We start from the raw sequence: 26494 nt of genomic DNA on the forward strand, positions 1-26494 counted from the left end.
CCAATTGCATGCAGCCTGGGCCCAGAGCTGACAGAGGATGGGTGCCAAGCCAGGATAGCAGGGGTGTCTTCAAACAGGAGCACACTGCAGGGTGGGGGCCGCCTGGACGGGGGGCAGCAGGCCTGGGGGCCCCCACCTGTCCTCCTCTGTCCACAAGTAGACTGTGAGCCTAACTGACCCAACCGATGTGCCCACCCAAGAGAGGTCTGGGCTGCCACCCCCTGCCACTCCTTCCTCTGGGCTCTAGCCTGCCTGGATGCCTCTCCCAGGAAGCCCTCCTGGCCCACTCATCTGGATCTCCTTCTTCGACCATCTGTGCTGCATCCCAGACACAGCCTGCCAGTCCCCAACCCGAGTCCCTGCTCCCAGTCTCAGTCCAAGTCCCAGCCAGGCCCCAGGCAGTCAGCCTTGGGGAGTCCTCCCCTTGGCAAACCACCCACAGGTGACATGTGTTCTGCATTCTGTGGTCCCCACCTGGTCTGAGCCCCTGCCTGGTGTCCCCACACCTCCTCTGCTCCCCACTACAGTGTGCCCACCCCTGCTCAATGGCCCCTGGGACCCAGGCCCTCTCCTTCACACTTGGGCCTCTGGATCCTGCCTTCCAACCGTGGGCAGTCACCCCAGGGCCCCCACAGCCAGTGTCACCGGTGCCGAAGGATGACGGGGTGGAGCAGGACAGGGGAACCTCGGGTGCAGAGACCGGCAGCATGACTGGCCCAGGTGCACCTGTGTGAGTGTGTTGTGTGTGCGTGCACCAGTGCCTTTGTGTGAATGTGTATGTCTGTGGGTGATCGAGACCGTTCATGTATGTGTGTCTGTGTGTGTGTGCATCCCTGTGAATGCGTCTCTGTGTTCCTGCATGAATGTGTGTCCTTGTATGAGTGTGCCTATGTGTGTGTCTGTGTGAATATGCATCTGTGTGTGAGCATGTCCCTGTGGCTGTGAGCACGTGTGTGTGTGTCTGTGTGTGTTGGGGGCAGGACAGGCAAGGCCTTGGGGAGCCCCGCAGTGTCCTGAAGAGCAGAGCCAAGGAGAAGTCATCTGGCAAATCGCCCCCACAGCCAGCAGGAGCCCCTGAGCAGAGCAGCCTAACAGTCCTGGGCTCAGCCTAGGGGCAGGCAAGGGGAGCAGGGACCCTGCTACTCAAAATGAAAGAATGTGGCCCAACAGGCCTGGATACCAACCCTGGTCCCTACCACTCACGGGGTCACACTAGAGCCAAGCTCTGTACTCTTTGGGGTCCCTGTTTCCTCACTTGTGGGGTGGAGCAATGCCATTAAATGGCAAAACAGAAAGACCACACAGGCCATGCCGGCACAAGAGGGTGCCGCCCACCAGGACAGAAAGGGACGGAGCTCCAGGGGGTGCACGGCAGGGGCTTCACAGGTGCTACTCTCACCTTGGCAGATAGCAGCGTCGTGTTGTTTGAAGAATAAAAAATATTTGACGCACATGAACAGAAATCTCACAGAGGAAGACATAGACATGGCCAACACGCACATGAGGAAATGCTCCGCATCACTGTCCATCAGGGAAATACAAATCAAAACCACAATGAGATACCACCTCACACCAGTGAGAATGGGAAAATTAACAAGGCAGGAAACCACTCATGTTGGAGAGGATGCGGAGAAAAGGGAACCCTCCTGCACTGTTGGTGGGAATGTTGAAATGGTGCAGCCACTCTGGAAAACTGTGTGGAGGTTCCTCAGTTAAAAATATACCTGCCCTACGACCCAGCAATTGCACTGTTGGGGATTTACCCCAAAGATACGGATGCAATGAAACACTAGGACACCTGCACCCCGATGTTTCTAGCAGCAATGGCCACAATAGCCAAACTGTGGAAGGAGCCTCGGTGTCCATCGAAAGATGAGTGGATAAAGAAGATGTGGTCTATGTATACAATGGAATATTCCTCAGCCATTAGAAATGACAAATACCCACCATTTGCTTCAACGTGGATGGAACTAGAGGGTATTATGCTGAGTGAAGTAAGTCAATCGGAGAAGGACAAACATTATATGGTCTCATTCATTTGGGGAATATAAAAAATAGTGAAAGGGAATAAAGGGGAAAGGAGAAAAAATGAGTGGGAAATATCAGAAAGGGAGACAGAACATGAGAGACTCCTAACTCTGGGAAACGAATTGGGGGTGGTGGAGGGGGAGGTGGGCAGGGGGCAGGGGTGACTGGGTGATGGGTACTGAGGGGGGCACTTGACAGGATGAGCCCTGGGTGTTATTCTGTATGTTGGCAAATTGAACACCAATAACAAATAAATTTATAAAAAAAATATTTGACGCCCACAAAACTGTTGGTCAAGCTCTGGCTTTCCTAAATTATCACAGAGTTCAAATTCACACGCAACTTTGAAAACACTTGAAGACCCACATTCGAGATCCAGGGCCTCAAGGCTGGAGGGCGGCCTGTTCATCTGGGGACCCCTGGGGCCCAGTGTGGGCTGGTAGCTCCGACACTTGGCAAATGCATGCATGCATGCGTGAATGAATGACAGGGACCCAGAGAGTGCCCTCTCCTCTCAAGTCCGGGAGGCATCCAGACCCCATCCAGACCCCATCCCCAGCCCACTACCTCCACTGGCCCCCCAGCAGCACAGACCATGCAACTTGCCCGTTCTGGATTCGAGCCAGCCGGCTTCGAGTGCGGGCTCACTCTGTAAGCTCCAGGTCACTGCCTCTCAACCAAGGATGGCTGTGCTCCCCGGGGGGCATTTGGCCATGTCTGGAGACACTTCTGATTGTCACAACCAGAGGGGGCACGCTCCAGGCACCTGGGGGCCGAGGCTCGGCATGCTGCTCAATATCTTCCAACGTGCGGGACGGTCCCACAGCAAAGAATCATCTGGCCCCAACTATCAACAGCGCCAGACGAGAAGCCCGGCTCGGAGCCTAGTGCTTCTCCTAAATGGACAAAGCAGGGGCATGTCACACCGCGCTGTGCCAGGGCTGGCGGGAGGCGGGGTGGACACGGTTAGACACAGGGCCCTTGGGGCCAGGCTGCCCTCACCAGCTGTGTGACTGGGCACGTCACTTCTCGTCTCTGCCCAGCACAGTGGGGATGCATTTTTCCGGGGGCGATGGTGGTCCGGGCTCCCATTCTTGTTCGGAGGCTCAGGAGAGCTAACAGCCACAGGCCCGCGGTGTGTCTGACAACTGACTATGCACCGAGGCCGATGCTGTTGTCATGACAGGAAGACCCGGTGGCCCGATGCCCCGCGGGAAGCCATCCGAAGACATCTCTCCAACAGGACCCTCTGCCTCCCGCCCGGTGCCAGGGGAGGGCCCAGAGGCTGCAGGTGCCAGCTGCAGCTGCAGGGAGGTGTGGACCTGACACCGGCCCCAGCCCCGCACTCCCCCAGTGAGCAGAATCCCACCAACAGCAAGGCCCGAGCTCAGACGCAAGAGCAACCTGCACGGAGGACCATGGTCATGAAAACAGCAATCATCACTTTCTAAACACAACTGGAGCTACGCATAGCTATGCAGGGCTTTGTCGACGACAGTACAGAATCTTGTGTGACGAATCCTGACAACAGCAGTCGTCAGCCGAGGGAGGGGATATCCTGGAGGGAGGCAGAGGTCGCCGGGAAGGGCCACAGCTGGCCGCCCACTCACCCACACACCCTGGCTTGGCTCTGCCATCACAGCAATGGGGGTGAGCCTGGGCCGCTGCCCCAGCATGACCCTTCTAGAAAGTTCCATAGTCTCCTGTTTGCTCCCTCCTCCAGCAGACATGGCATGGGATCACCAGCTCTGCCGCTAACTTACGTGGGACATAGGACATGCGGGGCGGCCTCTTTGAGCTCTAGCTGTGAACTAGGGTGGGTCAGATGCACCCTCGCCCCTCCTCTCCCCCCAGGTCAAACCAGGCTGGGGAGCAGGGAAGGACTGAAGGACTCTGGCTCTGAGTCCAATTGAGATTGACTTTGGAAAGCATGGAGCCTACCAAGGTCTAAAGGGTGAAAATGCTAACAAGTGATGAGCGAGCCCTGTCATTTCTCTGAAAGCCCCAAACTGAGCGGAAGAGCTTGGAGCAGCAGCTGGCAGAGAGAAAGCACATTCACGTGCACCCCACACACCGGAACTCTGGGTAAACCGGGGACATCCACCCCTGACGGCAACACGAGGGCATGAGGTGCACGGCCCAATGGTGGCCAAGGTTGGGTGTTGGCTCCTGGGGGCCGTGGCACCCCACAGGGCAGGTGCACCCCACAAGGTAGCCACAGCACCCCACAGGGCAGCCACAGCACCCACAAAGCAGATGCACCCTATAAGGCTGCCACACCACCCATAAGGCAGGTGTGCCCCACAAGTCAGCCATAGCACCCTGCAATTTAGGCACAGCACCCAACAGGGCAACTGTACCCCACAGGGTGTCTGCACCCTATAAGGCAGGTACACCCACACGGCAGTCACTGTACCCCACAAGGCATATAACCTCACAGCCTCACTGTCCCATTTCCCAGGCAGGATGGGCCAGCGAGGGGGCTGGGGCTCCAGGGCAGCCTCTCTCAGGGAGGCAGACACAGAAGCTCCAAAGGCCACAGACCAGACATCTCAGAGGGCAGGCATCCCTTTCTGCTGAGGGCTCAGGTGCGGGGCCTCCAGACCCCAGCTCCAGTGTCCCCAGCTCTAGTGTGACCCCAGGTTCTAGATGTGAAGCCCTCTATGCCCTGGTAGGGCTGAGCCCCAGTATGGGAAGCCCAGACCCAGGGTGGGTGGGGAAATGCGTGGCCAAACCCAAGACCAGGCCCCAGAGAGCTGCTCCCCACTCCGTGTCCCCGAGGTCCCACCTCCTCCTGCCCTACCCCAGACACTGCCCACACCCACTTCTGAACGCACCCCCAGTCTCAAGGCCCAGAGAAGGGACATGGCCTGGCGCCAGGCCCCTGGGAAGGCTGCCCTGGGACAGCTAGACCAGCAAGCAGCTCAGAGCTGGGGGTTCCGGGGAAGGGGAGCCTGGGGAAGGGGAGCCTGGGGAAGGAGAGCCTGGAGGAGAAGCAGACAGCTCCCAGCCCTTGGGGAGAAGACCCTCCTCCAGGCAGGGCGGGAGCTGTCGTGCAAGCCTCAGGAGGAGGGCTGAGCTCCTTCAGGGATGGAATGGCGTAGGCGTCCAGCGGCGTGAAGCACTTATCTTGTTACTAAGCAACAGGCTCCGGCCAGAGAGTGGAAGAGAGACACTGAGGGATGCTCAGGACCAGAACTCCAGCTGAACTCCTACCCCAACAGCTGCTCCTTCCCCCCTAACTGCAGAGGCAGCAGCCCCCACCTGCCCCCAAGCCCTGAAACCTGCAGGCAAATTACAGGGCCGCCCAGGTTCTTCCCAGCAGCCCTCGCTCAACAGCCATCTACGGCTCTCACTGCCTCCGGGACGCACCCGGGACTCCTTGGCCTGGCTTTGCCATAGGGTTTCCATCTCTCCCGCTTCCTTCTGTTCCTGTCCGCACACAGCAGCACCCCCGCCCCCATCCACTGACAAGGGCCTGCCAGTTGCCCACAGCACACTCCATGTTCTCCGTTCTGTGGTCCCTTCCCTTTAATGCCCACCTACGTGACCCTGGGTTTCAAGTTTCAGAACAAAGGCCACCTCCTCCATGTGGTCACAGCGTCCCCTGCTTCGAGGTCTGAAGGCCCTAGCCCCAGCCCCAGGCGCACCACCCCCTGGCTGGACGCTGGGCACCCGGCACACGTCCATCTCCCCACCAGACTCAGGGCCTCTGCAGAAGAGGAGAGGCTTCCTGGCCGGCGGGGCTGCTCCGGGCACAGCAGGAATTAGGAAGACTCTGCAGACATCCACACAGGAACCAAGAGCTGGTGACGAATGTCTACACTTTCTAGGCACAGCAGAGGTTCTAAGCTGGACAGTCTCACCGTGGGCCGGAAGAGGGGCCACTTGCATTATCAGACCACCTAGGGGGTCTGATAGGGGAGCATTTGTTCTCTGGAAATGTACATTTGGTATTAAATTTTTTTAATATTTTATTTATTTGAGAGAGACAGAGCAGCCAGCAGGATTGGGGTCAGAAGGAGAAGGAGAAGCAGGCTCCTCACTAAGTGTGGAGCCCGACACGGGGCTCAATCCCAGGACCCTGAGATCATGACCTGAGCCGAAGCTAGATGCTTCACCAACTGAGCCACCCAGGCACTCCGTAAATTTGATATTTTAAAACAAATGTACACTTGGAAAGAGCAGTCTTTTAAGACTCTCAAAAAACTATCAATGAATCTGGGTTCAGGCATATTTCCTTTCTCACTCTGGCTGCCAGGGAGCTCTGGACACACTGTTCAAACTCATCTTGGGATGCCTGGGTGGCTCAGTGGTTGAGTGTCTGTCTTCGGCCCAGGGCGTGAACCCAGAGTCCCGGGATCGAGTCCCACATCGGGCTCCCTGCATGGAGCCTGCTTCTCCCTTCTCCCTCTGCCTGTGTCTCTGCCTCTTTGCGTCTCTCCTGAATAAATAAAATAAAAAAACAAACAAAAAACTCATCTCACCCCATTTTTTATTTTTACTTGTTAGAGTTTTTGCCTACTCTTTCAGATTTAATTATAATAGTATTGATTATGTATGAAGCAAATCCTCAGAAGGTCAGTGAGTCCAGACCTCAGTGGGAGAGGACTCTCCCAGCAAGCCCCAAAGCAGCAGCCTCCCCAGCTGGCACTGCGGCTAGCTTGCCTCCCCAGGGAATCAGGGCTTCACCTCCTTTCACAGAGTAAAACCACTGCCGGACCCCAAGGCCAGCTCGGAGCTTCTAGAAGGCTGCAGGTGCAAGCTCCTCTGGAGAGACTTCCAACGCGGCAGATGAGGTGGGCGGGTGGGAAGAAGGTGCTTCACGGGGGAGAGAGACTGAACCCTGAGCGAGAGGCTGGCTCTGGAAGTCAACAGGAAGCCCTCCGCTGTCGGGAGGAGGGCGCGACCTCAGTGACCACGGCACGCGGGGTGGGCTCTGAAACTCCATGTCTCCCCGGGGAGCCTGGCTGCGGCGGGTGCTGGAGCGCTGGGCCCCCTTCCCAGTCCCTGCGTCCCACATCTGGCCCCGAGAGTCGTGGACGCAGCACCTGCCTGCCCCGCCTTGCACTCCTGCTGCCCTGCACCCTCAGTGACACCTCTGCACACATTTGTTCCCTCATGGTCTGCTTTTGCCTCCAACAAGCATCTTTTGAGCACCTGCTGCATACAAACCCTGGCCTTGCCCCTGGGGGTGGAGCAGTGAACCCAGGAGCTCCTGACCTCAGAAGCCCAGAGTTCAATGCTCTCCTAATGGTTCCCCTAAAGGGCTTCTGGAAGGTCTAGAATTATCTGTGGAGCTGAATGTGTCTGGAGGGGGCTGCAGGGGTGGAGAGGACATCCGCCCAGGCCCCGGGAGGCTTCCTGGAGGAGGCAGGCTGGAGGGCACAGCCCCCCAGAGACCTTCTGTCCCTTGCTCCCGTCCTGTGTTTGTCCACAGCTACCCTTCACTCCCACCCCTTCTGGTCTGTGTCTGTGTGGTCAGGCCCCTCCCCGGGCCCCGCGGAAGGCAGCTTCCACCCCACCCCCACCCGCCACGCCGCTCAGTGCCCACTTACTCCAGAGGCCCTGGGACAGGTACGCACTGCTGCCCGCTGTCTTGGGCAGGGAGCACTTCTGGCACATGCATTCCTTCCCATTGAAAGTCACTCGGTCCCCCGGCGGGAAAGGCAATCTGAAACAAGAGAGTGAGTGTGTGACCAGCCAGGATTGCCTCTGGCTCTTCTCCTGGGGCCCCCCCATATACCACCGCCTCCCCGGGGGCCTCCTGGAGACAGGCGTCGCAGGCGGAGGACGCAGGACCCCCCCATCCGGGCACCGCGGTGCTCCCACCATGTGATCCCTCTGCACAGACAGGTGCATGCAGCGCCCTGGCCGGGAGCAGCGAGGGCCGGCGCCGTGCTTGGCACGCGGCAACCGACCAGGCAGCCTCAACCGCCCCCTCCTCCATTCAACCCTGCCTCCTCTGACCACCCAGGATGCTTTGTCCATATCAGTTTAACAGCAATGGCAATGGCTAGCATTTATTGAGCAACTACTATGTGCCAGGAGCCAAATATTACGATAGATACCTCACAGGCATGCTTCATTTAATAACTGTAGGGCATTTGTCCAAGCTGGAATTTGCTTCATCTTTTTTCTCTATAGGTGAGAACACTGAAGTTCAGAGAGGAGAGTTAACTTTCCAAGGACACACAGCCGAGGCATGTCAGAACCAGAGTCAAACCAAGACCTGTCAGGCTCCGAAGCCCCATGATTTACCTACCTAGTCTAGTCTTTAAGATGTTAGCAGCTTGTATAAGCACCAGACACCAAGGTACTGTACATTTTATCCCATCTTTATTTAAATTTAGCATTTTGCTCAGTATGGATTTTGCTGCACTGATTTTTAATGTTTTAAAATATCACATTATCATTTACCTTGATTGTTGATTTTTTAAAAAATTATTATTATTATTATTATTATTTTTTTTTTTTTTTTTTTGCGCTCACTGAAATTCTGCATCCAGAGCAAGTCCCAGACCTGGTGCAAGATAGGTCACAGCTCTGGGTTGCAGAGAGCCAGCTAGCCTTCCTGCACCAAGGACTTCCTCTCTGGTGCCTGGGAGATGGGTAAACTGGCTGCTCTCTGGCAAGTGAGGGACAGGCCACCTGCCACCAGGGGCAGGAAGACAGACTTCAGTGTCCTGCCCACGTCCATCCTGGCCACCTGCTGCCACTGAGCAATCGGCAGCCCTGGGCCACTTTCCTTCCCCAGCTCAGGCTGACCAAACAACCTGTGCTCTGGAGCAGTAGCCTGCAGAATTCTCTCAACCAGGATATGCCTTTGCCACTGCTTAAAGCCTTGAGCACCCGCTGCATACAAACCCTGGCCTTGCCCCTGAGGGTGGAGCAGTGAACCCAGGAGCTCCTGACCTCAGAAACCCAGAGTTCAATGCTCTCCTAATGGTTCCCCCAAAGGGCTTCTGGAAGGTCCAGAATTATCTGTGGAGCTGAATGTGTCTGGAGGGGGCTGCAAGGGTGGGGAGGACATCCACACAGGCCCCAGGAGGCAGAGTCTCCCAGCTGCCTTCTCAGGGCTGGGAAATCCATGGCATATCCCTTGTGCTCAAGAGGTACACCTTGCTAGAGTGAATGAGTGAGTGAACAAGAGAATGACTGAAGGCCCCCAGGGGGCCTAATTCAGCACCCCCTCCTGCCTGGCCTCCTCACGTAGCCTGCCTGGTCACACCAGCCCCAGGCCAGCCCCAGCCCTGCAGCATGTCTCCCCCCAACGGAGACTGCCATAGCCCCCCCTCACGTACGGCTGGCGTTCATTCAGCTGGTGTGTTCTGGGGCCCCCAGTGGGCCAGTCCCTTCTCTTGGAGACCAAGGACGAATAGAGACTGAGCTGGCCATCTCCGCAGGCTTGTGAGACAGCCCTGCAGACCTAGCTTCTTGGGCAGAGAGCCTTTGCAACTGATGCCTTGTGCTGTGTCACTTGTGGCCAGTGCTGTGCTCTGCTGCTCTCTTCCTAGAGTCCTACAGCTGGCCTGGTAATGTGGGGTGTTGGGATAGAGTGGGGTTCCTCACCTTGGCTGCATGTGCACTGACAGGGTCTCTGGCTATGTGACCCTGAGCAAGTTACTTACCCCATCTGAGTCCTGTTTCTCACCTGTAAAGTGGGACTGATAATACCTGTGTCATGGGATTGTTATTCATCACTCCATCACTCCATCCATCCATCCATCCATCCATTCATCCATCCATCCATCCATCCATGCATGTATCCATCCATGCATCATCCACTTATCCATCAATCCCTCTCTCCATCCATGCATCATCCATCTATTCATCCATCCATCCATCCATCCATCCTTCCATCTATCCATCCATGTATTCATCCATCCATCAGACAAACTGCATGGAAAGCTCTGGCATACTGCCTGGGACCAGGAGAGGCTGAATAAATGGTAGTTATTATTTTCTTAGTTCAACTTTATTGAAATATACTTTGACAAATGCATGCATTCATGTTTTCATCATCATAGTCATGATATGGGACATTCTGTCCACTGCAAACAGTCCCCTGTGACTGTCTATAATCACTTCCCACTAGCACCCTTGGCCCCAGGCAACCATGATGGGCACTCTGTCACTGTGGATGGGATATGTCTTTTCTGGAACTGCATACACATGGAACCACACAGTAGGTAGTCTTTGATGGCTGGTTCAGCATCCTGTCCCTTGCACTGCATACATCATTAGTTTGGCCCTTGTTACTGTGGCACAGTGGTGCTCCACTGGACAGATGAGGGACAACAAGATTCCACTCACTGTTGAAGGATATTTGGGTTCTTTCCAGTTGGGGGCTCTTACAAATAAAACTGCTAAGAACGTTTGGTGACAACTCTTTAGGTAGACATGTGCTTCCACTTCTCTTGGGTACATACCTAGGAATGGAACCACTGGGCCATATGCTAACTCTGTGTTCAACGTTACAACAAACTGACACACTGATTTCCAGATAGGTTGTACCACTTTGCATTCCCCCGGCCATACATGATCATTGCTTCAGCTTCATATCCTCACCAACACTTGTCATTACCCACCATTTTAGCTTTAGCCAGTCCAGTGGATGGGTGATGGTATTTTATCCTTTTAATCGGCCCTGTTGCATGTGCTTATGGTCATTCATGTGTATTCTTTTGTGGAGTGTCTGTTAAACTCTTCTGCCTATTTTTTAATAGGGTTCTTATTTATCTTCTCATTGCTGACTTGTAGAAGTTCTTTATATTTTTTGGATGCCAGTCCCTCAGCAGATGTACCTTATCTACCAGCTGATGGCTTGCCTCTATACTTTGCTGATGTCTTTTGACATCATTTTTCTTCCTCTAGCTTTACTGTCACGTTAGTGTGCTGGCAACAAGTTCTCTTAGCTTTTGTGTGTCTACAGAAGTTTTTATTTTGCTTTTATTTTTTTTTTGCAGGGGGGAACACATTTATTCATGTTATTTTAATCGCATACATCTTGGAGATACTGAGGGTTCAGTTCCAGAACACTGCAATAAAGCAAATATTGCAAGAAAGCAAGTCAAATGGATCTTCTGGTTTCCTCGTGCATAGAAAAGTAATGTTTACACTGTAGTCTATTAAACATGCAATAGCACTAAGTCTAAAAACTAAAGCAATAAAGCACATACCTTAATAAAAAATACTAACCATCATCTGAACTTTCAGCAAGTTGTAATCTGACCACAGATCAGACAATATAATCATAAAAAAGTTTGACATATTGCAAAAGTTACCAAAAGGTGACAGAGACCCAAAGTGAGAAAATTCTGTCAGAAAATGGCACCAACACACTTGCTCAATGCAGGGTTACCATGAACCTTCAATCTGTAAAAAGTACAGTATATGCAAAGCACAATAAAGTGAAGTGCAACAAAATGAGGTGTGCCTGTATATAATATTCATGCCATTCAATACCTATAATTCATTAGTTTCTAGTGTATTCAGACTTGTGCACATGTCCCCACAATCAATTTGAGTACTTTCTCATCAACCCAAAACAGAAACCCTTTACTCTTTAGAGGTCTTGTCTTCGTTTTTTGAAAGCCCTTTTCTTTTCTTCCTTCTTTTCTTTTTCTTTATCTTTCTTTTTCTTTCTCTCTCTCTTCTTTCTTTCTCTCTCTCTTCTTCTTTCTTTCTTCTTTCTTCTTTCTCTTTCTTCTTTCTTCCTCTTTCTTTCTTTTGGCTTGGTATGGAATTGTTTGATTTTTTTCCTGTAACTCTTTAAAGATGCCATTCCACTATCTTCTATGGTGCATAGTTTCAGGTGAGAGGTCTGCAATAATTCTTCCATTCCACTGTATATGATGTGGGTCTTTTTTCTTGCTTTTTGTTAGATTTCTTATTACTACTTTTCAGAAATTTTATTATGATGGACTTAGTAGGATTCTATTGTGTTTATTCTGCTTGAGGTTCATCAAGATGCCTGGATCCGTGGGTTTATAGTTTCATCAAGTTTGGAAATTTTTCAGCCATTATTTCTTCAATTATTTGGCCTTCCCTACCTTGGGGGTCTCCCCTTCCCAATCCAAACAGATAGAAAGATCCTTGATCCACAGATAGCTGAATCTGTCTTCATGTTTTCTAGTCTTTTCCGTCTTTTCACTTTAGCCTGAAGAGTTTCTGTTGTTATGTCTTCAGGTTCACCAAGCCTTTCGTCTGCAATACCTAATCTACTGCTAATTTCTTTGAAGGGATTTTTCATCTCAGAAACTGTACTTTCCAGAAAGTCCATTTGACTTCTTTTTATACCTTCTGTGAGACTTCTATGTGCATTGACACTTTCCTTTAAACACCTAAGCACATTTTCAGTACTGTTTCAAAGCCACCATCTGTTGGTTTCACAACACACTCATTTATGGGTCTACTGCTATTGACTGGCTTGTCTTCTGGCTTTGGGTCTCCTTTCCCAGCTTTTATGACTAGTAATATTTGATTGGATGCTGGGCACTGCCTATGCTATGTTGCTGAGAGCTGGATTTCCCGTCTTCTTGTGAAGAGTGCATGACTTGTTCTGGCAGGCAGTTAGTTCATTTGCAGATCAGTGCCACCTTTTGGGGTTTATTCTTGTACTTCCTTTCAGCAGGTGTTCATAGCCTTTGCTCTAGGGCCATTTTAGTCCCATGAATAAGGCACAACTTTCTTGGCATCCCCACTGCACACCTGGCTGTAAAACAACCTGGTCACAATTTGATGTCTCCCAGCCCCGGGAACCATTCAGCTTGCACCAATCTGGCCATTCTTCATCCACTTTGTGATATGCGCCTCTGTGGTTTTGTGTTCAGTGAAAGGCTCAAAGGCTCCCCCCACGTTGCTCTCTGCACTTGCTCTGTGTGGCTTCCTCCCTTCTGGGGTACAGCCTCTGCTGCTCATATCACTGCCTCCTGACTTGGTCTTCTCTCCTTGTACTATGGCTCCAGGAACTGCCTCCAGACACAAAGCTGGGTGGTTGCAGGGTCCATGGCCTTGGTGGCCCTAGTCTTAGTCCCACACAGCTTGTGCCCCAGAGCCCCAAAACAACTGCTTCATATAGGGTGTTGCAGTTGTGTATGGAGGGTGGTACATGCAGCCCAGTTACTCCAGTGTGATGGAGCTGTCTACTATTATTTCAAAAACTGAAGATTATCCAGAGGTGATCCTTCACACTTACTATGATTATGTCCCCTTGTCTCTAAGCATCATGTATAGAAATCAAACATTCTATCATCCCCGTGGGAACTCTGAGACCCACAAATGCTGCAACAACACAGAAACTGTCATTAGAAATATTCCTTCATTGTTCCCCCCTCTCTGCAGCCCCCCTGGCCAAGCATCCACTTCTGTCCAGCACACATGCCATGTCTACAGACAACAGCTCTTGGAACAACACTCAAAAAATCCCCTTGAAACTGGGTGTGGTGAGACAGAAACAACAGAGCAGAAAATAAACTCTGGGTTCTTTTATTCTTTGTTTCTTAGAAATAGAACATCTCCCCGGAAGCAATGTGTCTAGGGTGTGGGGCGGCACTGAAGGAGGAGGATGCTCACATGGGGAAGCAGCTTCTGGCCTCCCTGCTAAGTCTCCAAAGGAGCTCACATCAAGCAGCCCCAGGGCCGTGCTGCTAGGGCAGTGTTGTGGGGCCCATAAGAGCCCCTGCACTGGACACAGAGGCTGCCCTGAGGAGGGAGAGAGCTGGGCCCCTGTAAAGGAAAGTTCCTGGAGATGAGGGTGGCACCCTTATGCTTCAGTGTCTCTAGGTGCTGAGCCTGGAGAGTCTGAGCTAATGCATCTACAAGCTGCTGGTGCCAGCCCTGTGCCAGGCCCACAGAGGTGCTGAAAAAGCCTGGTAGGATGAATGAATGAGTGATGGAAGGAAGGAACTAGAACAACCTGTGAAGCCTCTCTCAGCTGGACCAAGGGGCTTGTACTTTCTTATGGATGCCCTGGGGGCAGCAGGAAGGAGGGACAGACAGAGGGGAGGCAGGGACCCCAGGGGCAGGACCCCAAGCAGGCAACTTTGAGGCCTGCATGGGGCAGTGGCTGGGTAGATTCTATAAGGGGAAGGACCCTTCCTCAAATCTGGAAGATACCCATGCTTGAGGGGGAAGGGAGGAGGAAGGGAGGGAAGGAAGGACATGGGAGGAAAGGAAGGAGGAGGAAAGGGAAGGACAAGGGAGGGAAGGAGGGGAGAGGGAAAGAAGGAGGAGGGAGGAGGGAAAGAAGGAGATGGGAGGGAAGGAAAAGGGAGGAGGGAGAAGGAGGGAGGAGGGAGGGAAGAGGAAAGAGAGGGGAGGAAGGAGGGAAATGGGAGGAGGGGGAGGAGAGAGGAGGGAAGGAGGGGTGAGGGAGAGAGGGAGGAGGAGGAGGAGGGAGGGAGAGGGGAAGGAGGAAGGAGGGAGCACCCAGAAGGAGCAGGGAGCCCGGAGGCCTGACTCACCGACACACGGCACACACGAAGCAGTCGGGGTGGTAGGTCTTGCCCAGCGCTGACACCACCTCGCCCTCGATGAACTGGTCGCAGCTGAAGCAGCGGGTCCCATACAGGCGCTGGTAGTCCAGCGTGCAGATGTACTCGCCCTGCCGCACGAAGAAGCCACCCTCGGCCAGGTCACAGCCACATGCTGGGGGAGAGCCACTGGCGTTAGTGGGGAGCCCACCTGCCAGCCCCACCACACACCACTCCCACTTGACACAGGTCTCCGTGCTAATTTGGGGTGACTCGCTGAACCTGGGGGGCTAGATTCCCAGTACAGATGCCTATTTGGGCCACTCAGCCTGGTGCCCAGTGGACTTTCTTGTGGAAGCTTCCAGAAAAGTGGCATGGACCCAGGAGAATCAGGCTCCACTAAGGGGCCGGCCCGCCTCCCTCCCTGGCCAGCCCCCTGGACCTCAGCAGGGGTGAAGTGCGGATGCCAACGAGCCCCTCTGCTTCTCTGACTGGGCTGCTCCCAGCAGGGAATGCAACAGCCCGGGGAAGGTACTCTGCTCTGGTGAGAAAATCTCGTGCAGCATGCGGAGCACAGAGGTGTCCTGTGGTTGCCCCCAGGCCCCAGAGCAACTCCCTGACCCTCTCCCGACTCCTGCCCGTTTCCATGTCCCGATGTCTGTCTCCCACGGTGTGGGCAAGGCCCGGAGGGAGAGAGACCATGAACACTCGAACACAAACCCTTTTGTCCCCTGTCCGCTAACACACAGCTGGCCCCAGGAAGCTGCACTGCAAAGTCCCAAGGATGGGGTGGGGACAAGCTGCCAGGTGGGGATAGGGGTGACTTTTCTCGGGACAGCCTGCCAGTCTGTGTCCAGGACACCCATGCCTTCACTTACACACTCCCCCTGCAGCCCAGGGGCACGTGGGAGCCAGGCATGGTTCCAGAGGGAGCCACCTATGCCTGCCCCGGCTGGCCCAGCCCCTCCCTGACGGAGGCCAGGAGGACACCCCTGTAGTCCCTGCCCTGCCAGCCAGGTCAGTCCTGGGTCCTCGTGGGTCACAGCCCCCAAGCAGAGTCTTGAAAACTATATCCTTCCTCCTTTCCTCCCTCCCTCCCTTCCATCCTTCCTTCCCTCCTTCCTTCCTTCCCTCTTTCCTTTCTTCTTCTTCCATCATCACCTTTTTTGAATCCACACTTAAAATTTTCCATCAAACATTAATTGATAGCAAAGGATATTGTTTCTGGTAAATTCTAAGTATTGGCAATTTGAAATTTAACTCACGTCATCCTTTTGAGCACATCCAGAAGTAGATGCCAAAGCAAGACCACCAACATATATGCAAAACCCACAGCCAACTCTCAGTAAAAGCAGAAACTTCACCTAGTCCCTTTTCTGCCTAGAAAGCCTCTGTCCACTCTACTTCCCCAAAGCACGGCATGTGAACATAACGCACCCCGATGTTCATAGCAGCGACGTCCACAGTAGGCAAGCTATGGAAAGAGCCCAGATGTCCATCGACAGATGAATGGATAAAGAAGATGTGGTGTATATACACAATGGAATATTACTCAGCCTCAGAAAGGATGAAATCTTACCACTTGCAATGACGTGAGTGGAACTAGTGGGTATTATGCTGAGCAAAATAAGACAATCAGAAAAAGACAATTACCATATGATCTCACTCATGTGAAACTTAAGAAACAAAACACATGAACATAGAGAAAGGGAGAGAAAAATAAAACAAGATGAAATCAGAGAGGGAGACCAGCCATAAGAGACGCTTAATCACAGGAAACACACGGAGGGTCCCTGGAGGGGAGGGCGGTGGGGGGACGGGGTCACTGGGTGATGGGCATGAAGGAGGGCACGTGATGTCATGAACACTGGGTGTGTATGCAACTGATGAATCACTAAGTTCTATCTCTGAAATTAATAAAAAATATAATGTATTTTAAGACAGGAAGCTCCACATGCTCTCTGCAACACCGACAAAAAAATCCAGAGTCAATGTGGACATTGATTTATTAGGAATTTCTCGTGGTCACAAGGCTCTAAATATTTAATCAGTTATTCTGGATTGAGTTATTTTTTTTACAAAGATTAGAAGAAAGCTATCAAAATAACACATACAATATAAATTTTGGTAAATCGTTTTAGACACACAAAGGAAAACCTTTCTGCATCAGCTCTTGATGCCACAGACAGTGGTGAGCGAGGGGAGCCCCCGGCGTCTGATCAAGGGAGCCCCGACTGCGGAACCACACCTTTGCCTGGTGCCCTGGGAGGGGAGGGGAGCCCGACAGCCTCCCGCTTGCCCCCTGCCCCAAGGTGCCTCCTCAGGCAGGTCGAGTTTCAGAAGAGCATCTGCAGAAATTTGAGGGAGTGTAAACCTTTTATGACATCCTGCAGCACGGTGCACGCCCAGCAGGTGGACCCAGCCTCGGGAAGAACAGCCTACCCAGGGCCTTGCTAGGGGTCTTTCTGTAAATGCCACCTGTGACAGACAAGACAGCCGTGGAGCGACAGGATGGCCCAAGGATATCCACACGCTGGCATCGGGCTGTCCTAATCTTTACACGGCTATGCTGGCGTAACCTTGATATGGGAGGAAAATGTGCCCACGGATGTAGTGCCCCACTGAGACTGCGTGAGTGTCCCTCATGGTCACCCTGCTGCTGGGCGGCCTGTGGCGGCCCCATGCGCATGAGGTCACACTCAAACCCCACACCTCCACCTGCTAAAATGAAAAACTCCAAATTCATTAGGAATGTAAACAGGCCTGATCAGGACAACCATGACCTCCTATCTTGCCTGTCAAATTAGCCAACTCCAACCCCGGGAGCAGAGCGGCCGTGGGGGACCCGGAGGGTCAGTCCTGCGCCTTCACAGGGTCATTCGTGAGAAACCGTCAGGAGCATGGCAGGGGTGGGCAGACGCTTTCGGAAAGACCACCTGGTGCTGAGTCTAAAGAACATGCAAACGGCTCCTACCCTTTGACCCATCGATCTCTTTCCTAGGGCCTATCCCCAGGAAATGACCGGGAGCACCCACAGAAGCTCTGCTGGTTGGTGTCGCTGCGGCAGCAGCACACACGCTGTGCTGCGTTCTCACTGGGCTTCAGAGTCGGCCAGCCTGGGCTGGGGTCCTCTGCTGCCCCCAACTCTGTGACCTCGGGCATGCTGCTCAGCCTCTCTGAACCTCCGAGTCCTTGTCTGTACAATAGGGTCAACCACGCTCATGTCTTGCATGGTTGTCTTAAGAAATCAGTGAGATGGGGCACAGGACTGCCAGGTGGCTCAGTGCCAGGCTGCAGTGGACGTAAGTGTCCAACAGCAGAGGGATGGCCAGGTTCCCCGTGGACCTCACATGGGGGGGTTGATGTTGGAGCATCCCATCGGTGACGGGAACATGGGAGCTCAATCAGTCAGGACACGTATGGACACATGACTCCAAGTTAAAGAGACTCACAGAGGACAGGATGGCGGACTGTGCACTGAATCGAACCTGAACCCAACAGGGGTCCTGAGGGATATGTCCCACTCTCTAGTACGCCTCTCTGTTCCGGGGGGCGGTGCGGAGAAAGGGGGTGGCTCACATCAGAATACGAGGAAACAGCTGGAGGCAGCTCCTGCGGCCTGATGGGAGCGAGCCAGCTCGGGGCTCATGGCCACTACCAGTAGGGCTCACCCCGACCCTGGGCCCTGGGACCCAGGCCCCTCCATCTGTACCAACAGGCCCCTGTAGCCAGAGTCCTTCCTGCCACGTGGTCTGCAGATCCTGGAGCACCCTGCGTGGGCCAGGCTGTGCAGAAACGTGCCCTGGGCAGGATAGGCCCATCTATCTGAAGCTTGCCTTTGGTTCTGAAAGCCCTCGGTCAGTTTGTCATAAACGCCCTGGGAAGGGTGGCACCTGAGTGGCTCAGTGGGGAGCATCGGCCTTCGGCTCAGGTCATGGGTCCTGGGGTCAAGCCCCGCGTCAGGCTCCCTGCTCAGCGGGGAGCCTGCTTCTCCCTCTGCCTCTGCCCTTCACCTACTTGTGCTCTCTCTCTCTCTTTCAAATAAATAAAATCTTTTTTTTAAAAAAATGCCCCTGGAATGCCCCAAAAGGAGAGAATGCAGGCATTTTGCACCATCCGCTTGCCACCCCCAGGTGTCCAGAGTGGCTCTCTGGTGGCTATTTATAGCCCCAGATGGATGTGTCCTTGCCGTATACCGGCAAGCTGCAGGCAGAGCTGGCGGGCTTAGCTCCCCATCACAGTCCCTTCCCTCCCTGCCGGGCTCCTTCCACAACCGTGGTTCTGCTTCTCCCATGAGGAACGCCCACTTTCTGGGGGCCACGAGTGGAGTCGGGGTCGTGTGTCCAGGGCATGACGAGCAGGGTACAGACACCACACTCAAAACCACTGTTCTAAAAGCACAGGTCTGTGCTTGAAATTTGCCTCGAAAAACCAGTCTGGTTCTCTTGACCCTGTGTGTGCAGCAAATTTCAAGTTCTTTGTGAAAACGGCAACTTTAACCCTTTTTCTTGAGGACCTACTATGTGCTGGGTGTTTGACACATTTATATGCTATTTTGCAGCATGAGGATAGAGCTGCCAGATGGCAACACGTAGCCCCCGAGCCCTTCCCCACACATCCACACACAGCACTGCCACAGGGGTCTGTGGAAACAAAGGAGGACCAGAGCCCTCCTCCGTCTGTCAACCAGGGACGTTAGAGCCAAGGGCCTCACAGGACCCTCCCCGTTCTCATTCTGCTCTGGCCTGTCCCTGAGTCCACCAGGCACAAACCCTGCTTCCCTGTCTTTGTCCTAGCCGCTCCCTCTGGCTGCAAGGCTCTTCCCAAATATCCCTCGATTCTTCACTTGGGCTTTTCCTCCCTGAAGCCCACCCTGACGACCCAGCTGAAAATAGTGAGCGACTGACTCCCCCAGCCCCAGTGCCTGCCTTTCCTGAGCCCCTCTGCCTCCCTCCCTGCACGGGACCTAGCCCATGGTAAAACATATTTATCCTACCCAGTGTTTGCTGTCTGTTCCCTGCGCTGGAACATGATCTCTACAAGGACAAGGATTTCCGTTTTGTTCATGAATGCATCTCAAGCACCCTCACTGCCTGCACATAGTAGGTGCCCAAGAAATCACTATTGCATGAACCCTGAGGCTAGGAAACGTGTCTAAGACCCACATGAGTGGGGTGGGGTGGGGTGGGGAAGGCGTGGGATTTGCACCCAGACCTCCAGGCATCAAAGCATCCAACAGGAGAGCATAATCACAAATCATTTCATGGGTTTTCCCAGGTAAACTGAGGCCCATCTAACAAGTGCCAAGGTGGCAAGAACCCATCACACTGGGGCCTCTGGTGAGAAGCTGTGCTAACAGACCCTGCTTTGGTTCACTTGGCAACAGGCCCACCCAGGGGCAGACATGACTGGTCCCAGTGAGTCCCGCCAACCCTCCTTTCTGGTCCTCTGTGCCCGTGTGGTGGACCTGTGACCCTGTCCTAGCCAACGAGTCATATTCAAAGTCTTTGGGGGCCCTCGGGGAAAGGGTTCTCCTGGTCAAAGGGAGAATCGCGTGAGGACGGAGCCCTTTGTGCAGATCCCTCCCCAGTTCCTTCCTGGGTTGGATGTTACTCTGTGAGAATGTGATGCTTGGAGCTGCAGCAGCCACCCTGAGACCATAAGGAGACAGGCACTGCTGCCATGCGCAGGATGAGGGAGGCGGAGAGGGGACCGGGTGGGTAGGAAGCAGAAAAACAACCTGGGTCTTTAATAGGCTTGTTGAGCTGTTCAGGTAACCAACTCCAGGCTTCATGTTAAGCTGATAAATATCCATGGTGTTTAAGACACTAGGAGTTGGGGAATCATTTGATTCATCCAAAAGTACCCTTGATGATTCATGGGCTTTGCATTTTCATGAGAACCTGGATAAAAGACCAATCAGAGACTGTGGCATCTTCATGCTTAAACAAAACACAGCTTTCTCCAGCTAGCAGGCAGTGGCAGCTGCCCCACGTCGTTTCTCAGCAGGTGAAGCAGAGATGTCCCCGCCAAGGGCAGGGCCACGCCGCATCCGCACGGCTGTGGGCACGGCCGCCTGGCACAGAGTGAGGCTCTATACCTGGCTGTGGGTGTGGGCAGTGGCCTTGGAACAGGGCCTGCGTGCCCACAGCTCCTGACACCAAAGCAGCCACTGGTGTGGGGGCAGCCACCAGGCACACAGGGCGAGTCCCAGGAGCGGCCAGTGCCGCCCACGGCCCGTGGTCAGGCGGAGGCTACGGCTATTCCCACGTCTGCTCAGGAGCCTAAGCTCAGAGGACAAAGTGATCTAGCCCAGGGGACACTGCAGGAGGGGAGGGGCTCCTGGGGCAGCTCCTGCCACCCACCAAACCCTGTGGGTGAAACCAGGACTCCACTCTGGAAGCTCATGCCTTTTATTGCGAACCTAAGGTCTGTGCGTACAGACAATCCTTTTAGACACGGTGGCCGCCTCCCCTGTGTCTTTTAAAATAACCTTTTAAATAGAGCATTTTAATGGATTTTGCTTTTCAGACACAGCAAATTTGTCTTTTAGACAGTAGAGAAAATTAAACTGGACAAATCCCACAGTCGTCTGGGAAGCTCTGATGAAAAGAAGAGAAGCTTCAGGTAGGGCAGGGGTGCTGACCATGGTGGTGGGGGGGCACGGACCACAGTGGGGGCAGAGCACTGACGGGGGGGCGGGGAGGGGGGTGCTGGGCACTGACCATGGTGGGGGCAGGGCACTGACGGGGTGGGGGGAGGGGTGCTGGGCACTGACCATGGTGGGGGTGGGGACACTGACCACGGGGGGAACACTGACCACGGTGGGGGCAGGGCACTGAGCAGGGCAGAGGTGCGGCATCATGGGCAAAGGCAGTGTTTACAGGATACTCCAGACTTGACATTCTCACACCCTGACCTGGGTTGGTTCTATCCTTTCCCTGAAAACAGGCACTTCCAGGCTGCGCCCTCCGAGGGGCAGGGGCAGGGTCACCCTCACACTGAGGGTCCCGGGGCACTCAGCCCTGTCAGGGATGGTGCCACCCAGAGGTCCCTGGGAGGTGGCTCTGGAGACACTCAGGTACTCAGGTCTTCCCTGGGTCCCTGACCCCCTCAGGGCCCCCAGGTCTCCCATCGTACTCTGCATGGCCGGGAGCTTCGGGGCCATTTCTGGGGTGCCCTCTGTCATGGCAGCGGAGTCCGGCCAGTGGCCGCAAGTTTTCTTTCTGAACAACAGGACTCAACATGCAGTTTTCACAGAGGGCACGAGGCTGTGGCGTGGCCGCAGGCAGAGCTCCCCTGAGATGGGGGCTCCCCTGTGGCCTTGCACCTCCATGCCCAAGAGGTGCCCCTGGAAATCTCCAAGGGCCTCAACCAGGCCCCACCAGGCCTAAATCCAGCCCGGGACAGGCTCCCACACTTCCAGGCCCCCCTTGCCCCCCACAACTAACAGTTGCACGTCCCTCTCAGGGCTGCCGGTGTGGGGAGGAAGCTGCACCCCAGCCTCGTCCCCCTCCCCCTCCTGCTCGGCAGCACCTCCCCCCCGCCCCCGGTGGAACCGCAGCTGTCCACCCACACTGCACACACCTGCCCCTGCCACCTGCACGGGCTGGGCAGCCCCTCCGGCCAGCAGATTCCTCTCCTGACCCCAACTTAGAGCTCAAATACCACCTCGCCTGCGAAACCCACTCTAGAAGCTTCCACATCCGTCCTCTCCCTGCCCCCCAAAAACTTGGTTTTTACGACCAAAAGCAATCTTTTCAAATCATGCTGCATGCCGTAGCCAGTATACTTCTCTCTCCCGTGACAGCAGGGACAGAGAACAGAGACTGGGGACGCTCACCTTTGCAGACGAAGCACTTGATGTGGAAGTACTTGTTCTGGACCCTCAGCACCTCCCCCTTGCACACATTCCCGCAGGTGTTGCACAGGATGGCGGTGCTGGGCGGCTTCTCCAGGGGGCTGTGAGCGGCCTGGGGTTCCGACACTGTCGGGGAACAAGGAGCCGTGTTAGAGGTGTGACACTCCGGGCACAGGGTATTAAACTGGCGGCCGCTGAGGCCTTGGGGACCCCACCCCAGCTCGAGCCCCACGGCGGCGTGTCAGGGGACAGATGCTGACTGGCGGACAGTCTTTCCTGGGGGACCGGAAGGAACTGGATAATGTGAGGCCATCGGGTCAACCCCAGGGAGGGGCTCCTCTGCATGGCAGTCCTTCCCCACAGGCCACCTGTCCCCCTCCAGGTGGGCTTGCCTGCCGTGGCGGGGAGATCATGGCCCCCTCCCAAAGGGCAGCCTATTCTCCTGCTGCCTTGGCCCGGCAGGACGTCGGCCAGCAGGGCCCCAAAAGCACAGGCCCCCACCGGGAGCCCGGCAGCCCTTCTGCCGCCAGGAGACCGGAGTCCTCTCTTCTGAGAGTACGATCACCACGGTCCCCCTTTGAGCTTGCTTCCAATTCCCTCCGCGTCAGTGGGGACATGGACCTGAATATCGCTGCTGCCCTCTGTAAAGCCAGCCTCGGCCTGGGGTGTTTATGGAGCTGCAGGAAACCCACTGAGGGTTGAAGGGCCCGGCCGTGGGGTTCTTGGGGTCTGGGGGGGACCATATGCTCCTCATCCTCGTCCTCCGAAAGCACCTACGGAGACCAGCGTGTAGGATGCTGGGTCCAAGCGGATCGGCCCCTGGAGGAGCTCTAGCCCGGCGGTGGAGACAGCCCAAGTGGCAGAGCTGGGGCTGCGGGAGGCCCCAGGGCTGGGGACCAGCAGAGTCGCTTGAAGCACACGGAGGAGCTTGCTGGCTGGTGGAGTTGGAGGCAGGTGTGGAGGCCTGCTGGGCAGAGAGTGTGGCCCACGCAGGGACCTGAGCAGGCTGGATCCTTCCCACTCAGGACCGACCCAAGAAAGATAAACCCGGACACCCCCTTCCAGCTTCCCGAGGCCCCCAGGCCCCATCAGGCTCCCCTGAGCCCCCCCTCCCTTGGGAAGCTCCCCCACTGCTCCTCCTGCCTCTAGGTCTTTGCCAAGTGAGGGTGGCTGACCCCTGGGTACAGCCAGCACTGAGCGGACCACTTTGGGATAGGGGGCCTGTCTTTGCTTATTTCCACATCTTCTAATGCCACTCTCCTTTTTTGGTCTGAGGTCCTGCTTGAGGCTGAGACAAGGACGGGGTGCAGGTAGTATATCTGGGGCCAGCAGATGGCAGGAAGGCATGAGGGGACCTGTGGGCACCTGAGGCAGGAAGTCTGCAGGTGCAAGTGAGCCGCCCACCTGGTGGCAGCTGAAACCCCAGGTGGGCCCTGGGGGTGTGGGGTGGTCAAGGAAGCACTTGCCATGCTTTATTGGAGGGCTAAGTTATTTGTACACACACACCCATTTACACAATCATCTAAACACTAGCTTTGAGCAAGTGCCAGACCTCAAGTCCTCCTCATCCCTGTCGTAAACATCTGGAGGTCACTCCAGACAGAGAAGGACATTTCTCCACCCACTGTCCCACCTGTCCCCCATCCGCAGAACCCCAAGGCCCAGCAGCCCCCAGTGTGCCAAAGCAGGGTTGCTCTGTGCTACGGTCCCTGTCGAGGTGCGGAGTCTGAGAGTGGGCTGCGCAGGGGCACTGGGCCCTGCTGGAGACAGCAAGCTGTCCGAGGAGGAGGCTATGAACACCCCAAGGGTAGCAGGGTGCCAGCTGTCTGGGGAACGAGAAGCAGGTGCAGGAAAGGAAGTGAGCAGCATGAAAAGTATTTCAGCATCGCCCCGGGCACCCCAGACCCAGAGTGGATGCCTGCCTCTCATTTCCAGAGGAGTCAGAACCAAACAGCTGACTGGGGGGTGCAGAGCCAGGTGCGGGTCCCTGGGAGCTCCGTCTGCCCTCCTGCAGCCACGGTGACATTCCCTGCTCTAGTTTAAATGCCAACAGTCCGTTTGCCCTTCACTTCTTTTTCCTGCAGAAAAAGTGCAGAAATTGCCTTTTTACTTAAAAAAACTGGTGGAAGAAGGCAGGAAGCAGGATTCCCTGGGCTTGAATTTAAGACTCCCCTTGAGGAATGAACCACTGGAATCCAGGTTTGAAACCTGTGAACAGCCCGTGGCCTGGTGGGCTCCGGAGTCACCCTGCCCACCTCCAAGGCTCAGTGGAGATTGGGGAGTGGGTGGCTGGGTGGGGGACTCAGATCCCGGACATTGTTATCTTCTCATCTGTCAGGCAGACAAAGAACAATAGCCTATCATCTGTCCACGAGCAGACAAGCAAGTTTTTATACTACTGGAATCCGGCGCAAGTCCAATGTGAGGGAAGGTCAAACCGGCCACCCTGGGGGTCACTGTGAGCCCTGGGGGAGCACAGGCCGCAGGGGCAGATGGCCTGGGTGCAGCCCCAGCTTCACCTGCGGGTGCTGTGATCTGGAACGCCCAGCCTTCCATGCATCTGTCCATCCACCCGTCCGCCCTCTGCTCCTATCACCTGCCCCGGGGAAGGGAGCGTTTGCTAGGATGACGGGCTCAATACACAATAGCTATTGTCATTTGCAAAAACACACAGCCTGACACTGCCAGTTTCCTGGCTACTGGAGATCTATCTGGTCTGGGGAGGGGGAAGCTACTTTAAGACGCGTTTCCTGGGTAGGGGGGGACCCAACTCTGCCCACCTGGAGCATCCTCTAAAGCCTCCTGGGGCGACTGGGCTGGAGAGCGGTGGTGCTGCCCTCTGGTGGTGGGAAGCAGGCGCCGCGCCGTGGGGACGGGCGTGGGCCTTTGCGCAGGTGCCCCCTGGCCCTGGGACCCCATCTGTGACTCCTGCGTATTTGTGGCCGGAGCCATCCAGCCTCCTGAGGCAGACTCATTCCTCCTCAAGAGGCTGTTGTCCCTGCTGCCGAGGGAGCTGAGGCCCGCAGAGAAACCCAGGCTTTCTGAGGGCAGCCCCAGGACAGGGATGGGCAGGGCTGGCCAGCCCTGGTGTCTGGTGTCTACATCTTATGCAAAAAAAAAAAAAAAAGAGAGAGAATTATCTAGAAACCAGATATCAAGCCACAAAAAGACACTGAGGACACCCAGATACATATTACCAAGGGAAACAAGCCAGTCCGAAGAGGCTGCGTGCTTTGTGAGTCCATCTACAGGACATTCTGCAGAAGGCAGAGCCATGGAAACCCTAAAACGATCAGCGGTTGCCAGGGCTCGGCGGGGTGGGGGGTGGGGGTAGGCATGAGCAGGTGGGGAACAGAGAGGACGCTGGGTGGGACGCTATGACGTGGCTGCGTCCTCACACGCGTGTGGGAACCCACAGCAGGTACAACCCCCGGAGGGAAGCCTGATAATATTAAGAACAATGTATCAGAACTGGTTCATCATCTGCAAACGCAAGTTCGGGGAGCGGCGTATATGGGAAGTCTACTTACCGCTCTGGTTTGCTGTGGCCCGAAAACCACCCTAAGAAATAAAGTCTGGGACAACTTTTAAAAGAAAAGAGGAGCAGAGAGGGAGAGCTCTCACACCCTGAGGCCCAACCCGCAAACGCGACAGGCTCATTTCGCGACAACTGCAAGGTGGGCTCCGACCTTTGGTGTCACAAGTCCCCAACCGTAGTTATCACGGAAAACGGAAATGCAAGGGGTTACGAATCAATCACACGGGGCTGTGCCTATCTGATCCTCCTGTGATGGTGAAATCCCAGCCCTGGGGAGCCTTGCCAGGAACAGGAATTATTCCTGGGATCACCAATACTCGGTCGGCAGGGGCGGGGACGTGGCCTGCCCGCTCTGACCGATGGCCGGCCTCGCAGTCCCCGTGACGCCCTGCGGTCCCTCCAGGCTGCAACCCTGTCCTCTCTCCAGGAGAGAGAGCGCGTGCTGCTGGAACCGGGACGGGAGCCAGCGGGGCCGGATGTGGGCCCGCGTCCATGGCCGGGGGCAGCTGTGTGACCTTGCAGAGCTGACCAAACCCCAAAGAGCCTCAGGTTTCACATCTATAAGCCGCAGCTTGGTCTCATGAGGCATTT

The 26494-nt window shown here is 55.0% G+C and overlaps 1 protein-coding gene across 31 annotated transcripts in view; it reads right to left on the reverse strand.

Annotated features, from left to right (window-relative positions):
- Positions 1-26494, reverse strand: part of ABLIM2 (actin binding LIM protein family member 2) — a 141845-nt gene that overhangs the window by 79404 nt on the left and 35947 nt on the right. For all 31 annotated transcript variants that reach the window (XM_049108532.1, XM_049108552.1, XM_049108548.1 and 28 more), the window contains exons 2-4: positions 22348-22491; positions 14496-14679; positions 7587-7702 (exon numbers count right to left, since the gene is read on the reverse strand). In XM_049108532.1, the coding sequence (XP_048964489.1) occupies positions 7587-7702; positions 14496-14679; positions 22348-22491 (444 nt within the window). The remainder of the gene's footprint in view (positions 1-7586; positions 7703-14495; positions 14680-22347; positions 22492-26494) is intronic.

This window comes from Canis lupus, chromosome 3, assembly GCF_003254725.2.
Source record: "Canis lupus dingo isolate Sandy chromosome 3, ASM325472v2, whole genome shotgun sequence".
Taxonomy (NCBI): domain Eukaryota; kingdom Metazoa; phylum Chordata; class Mammalia; order Carnivora; family Canidae; genus Canis; species Canis lupus.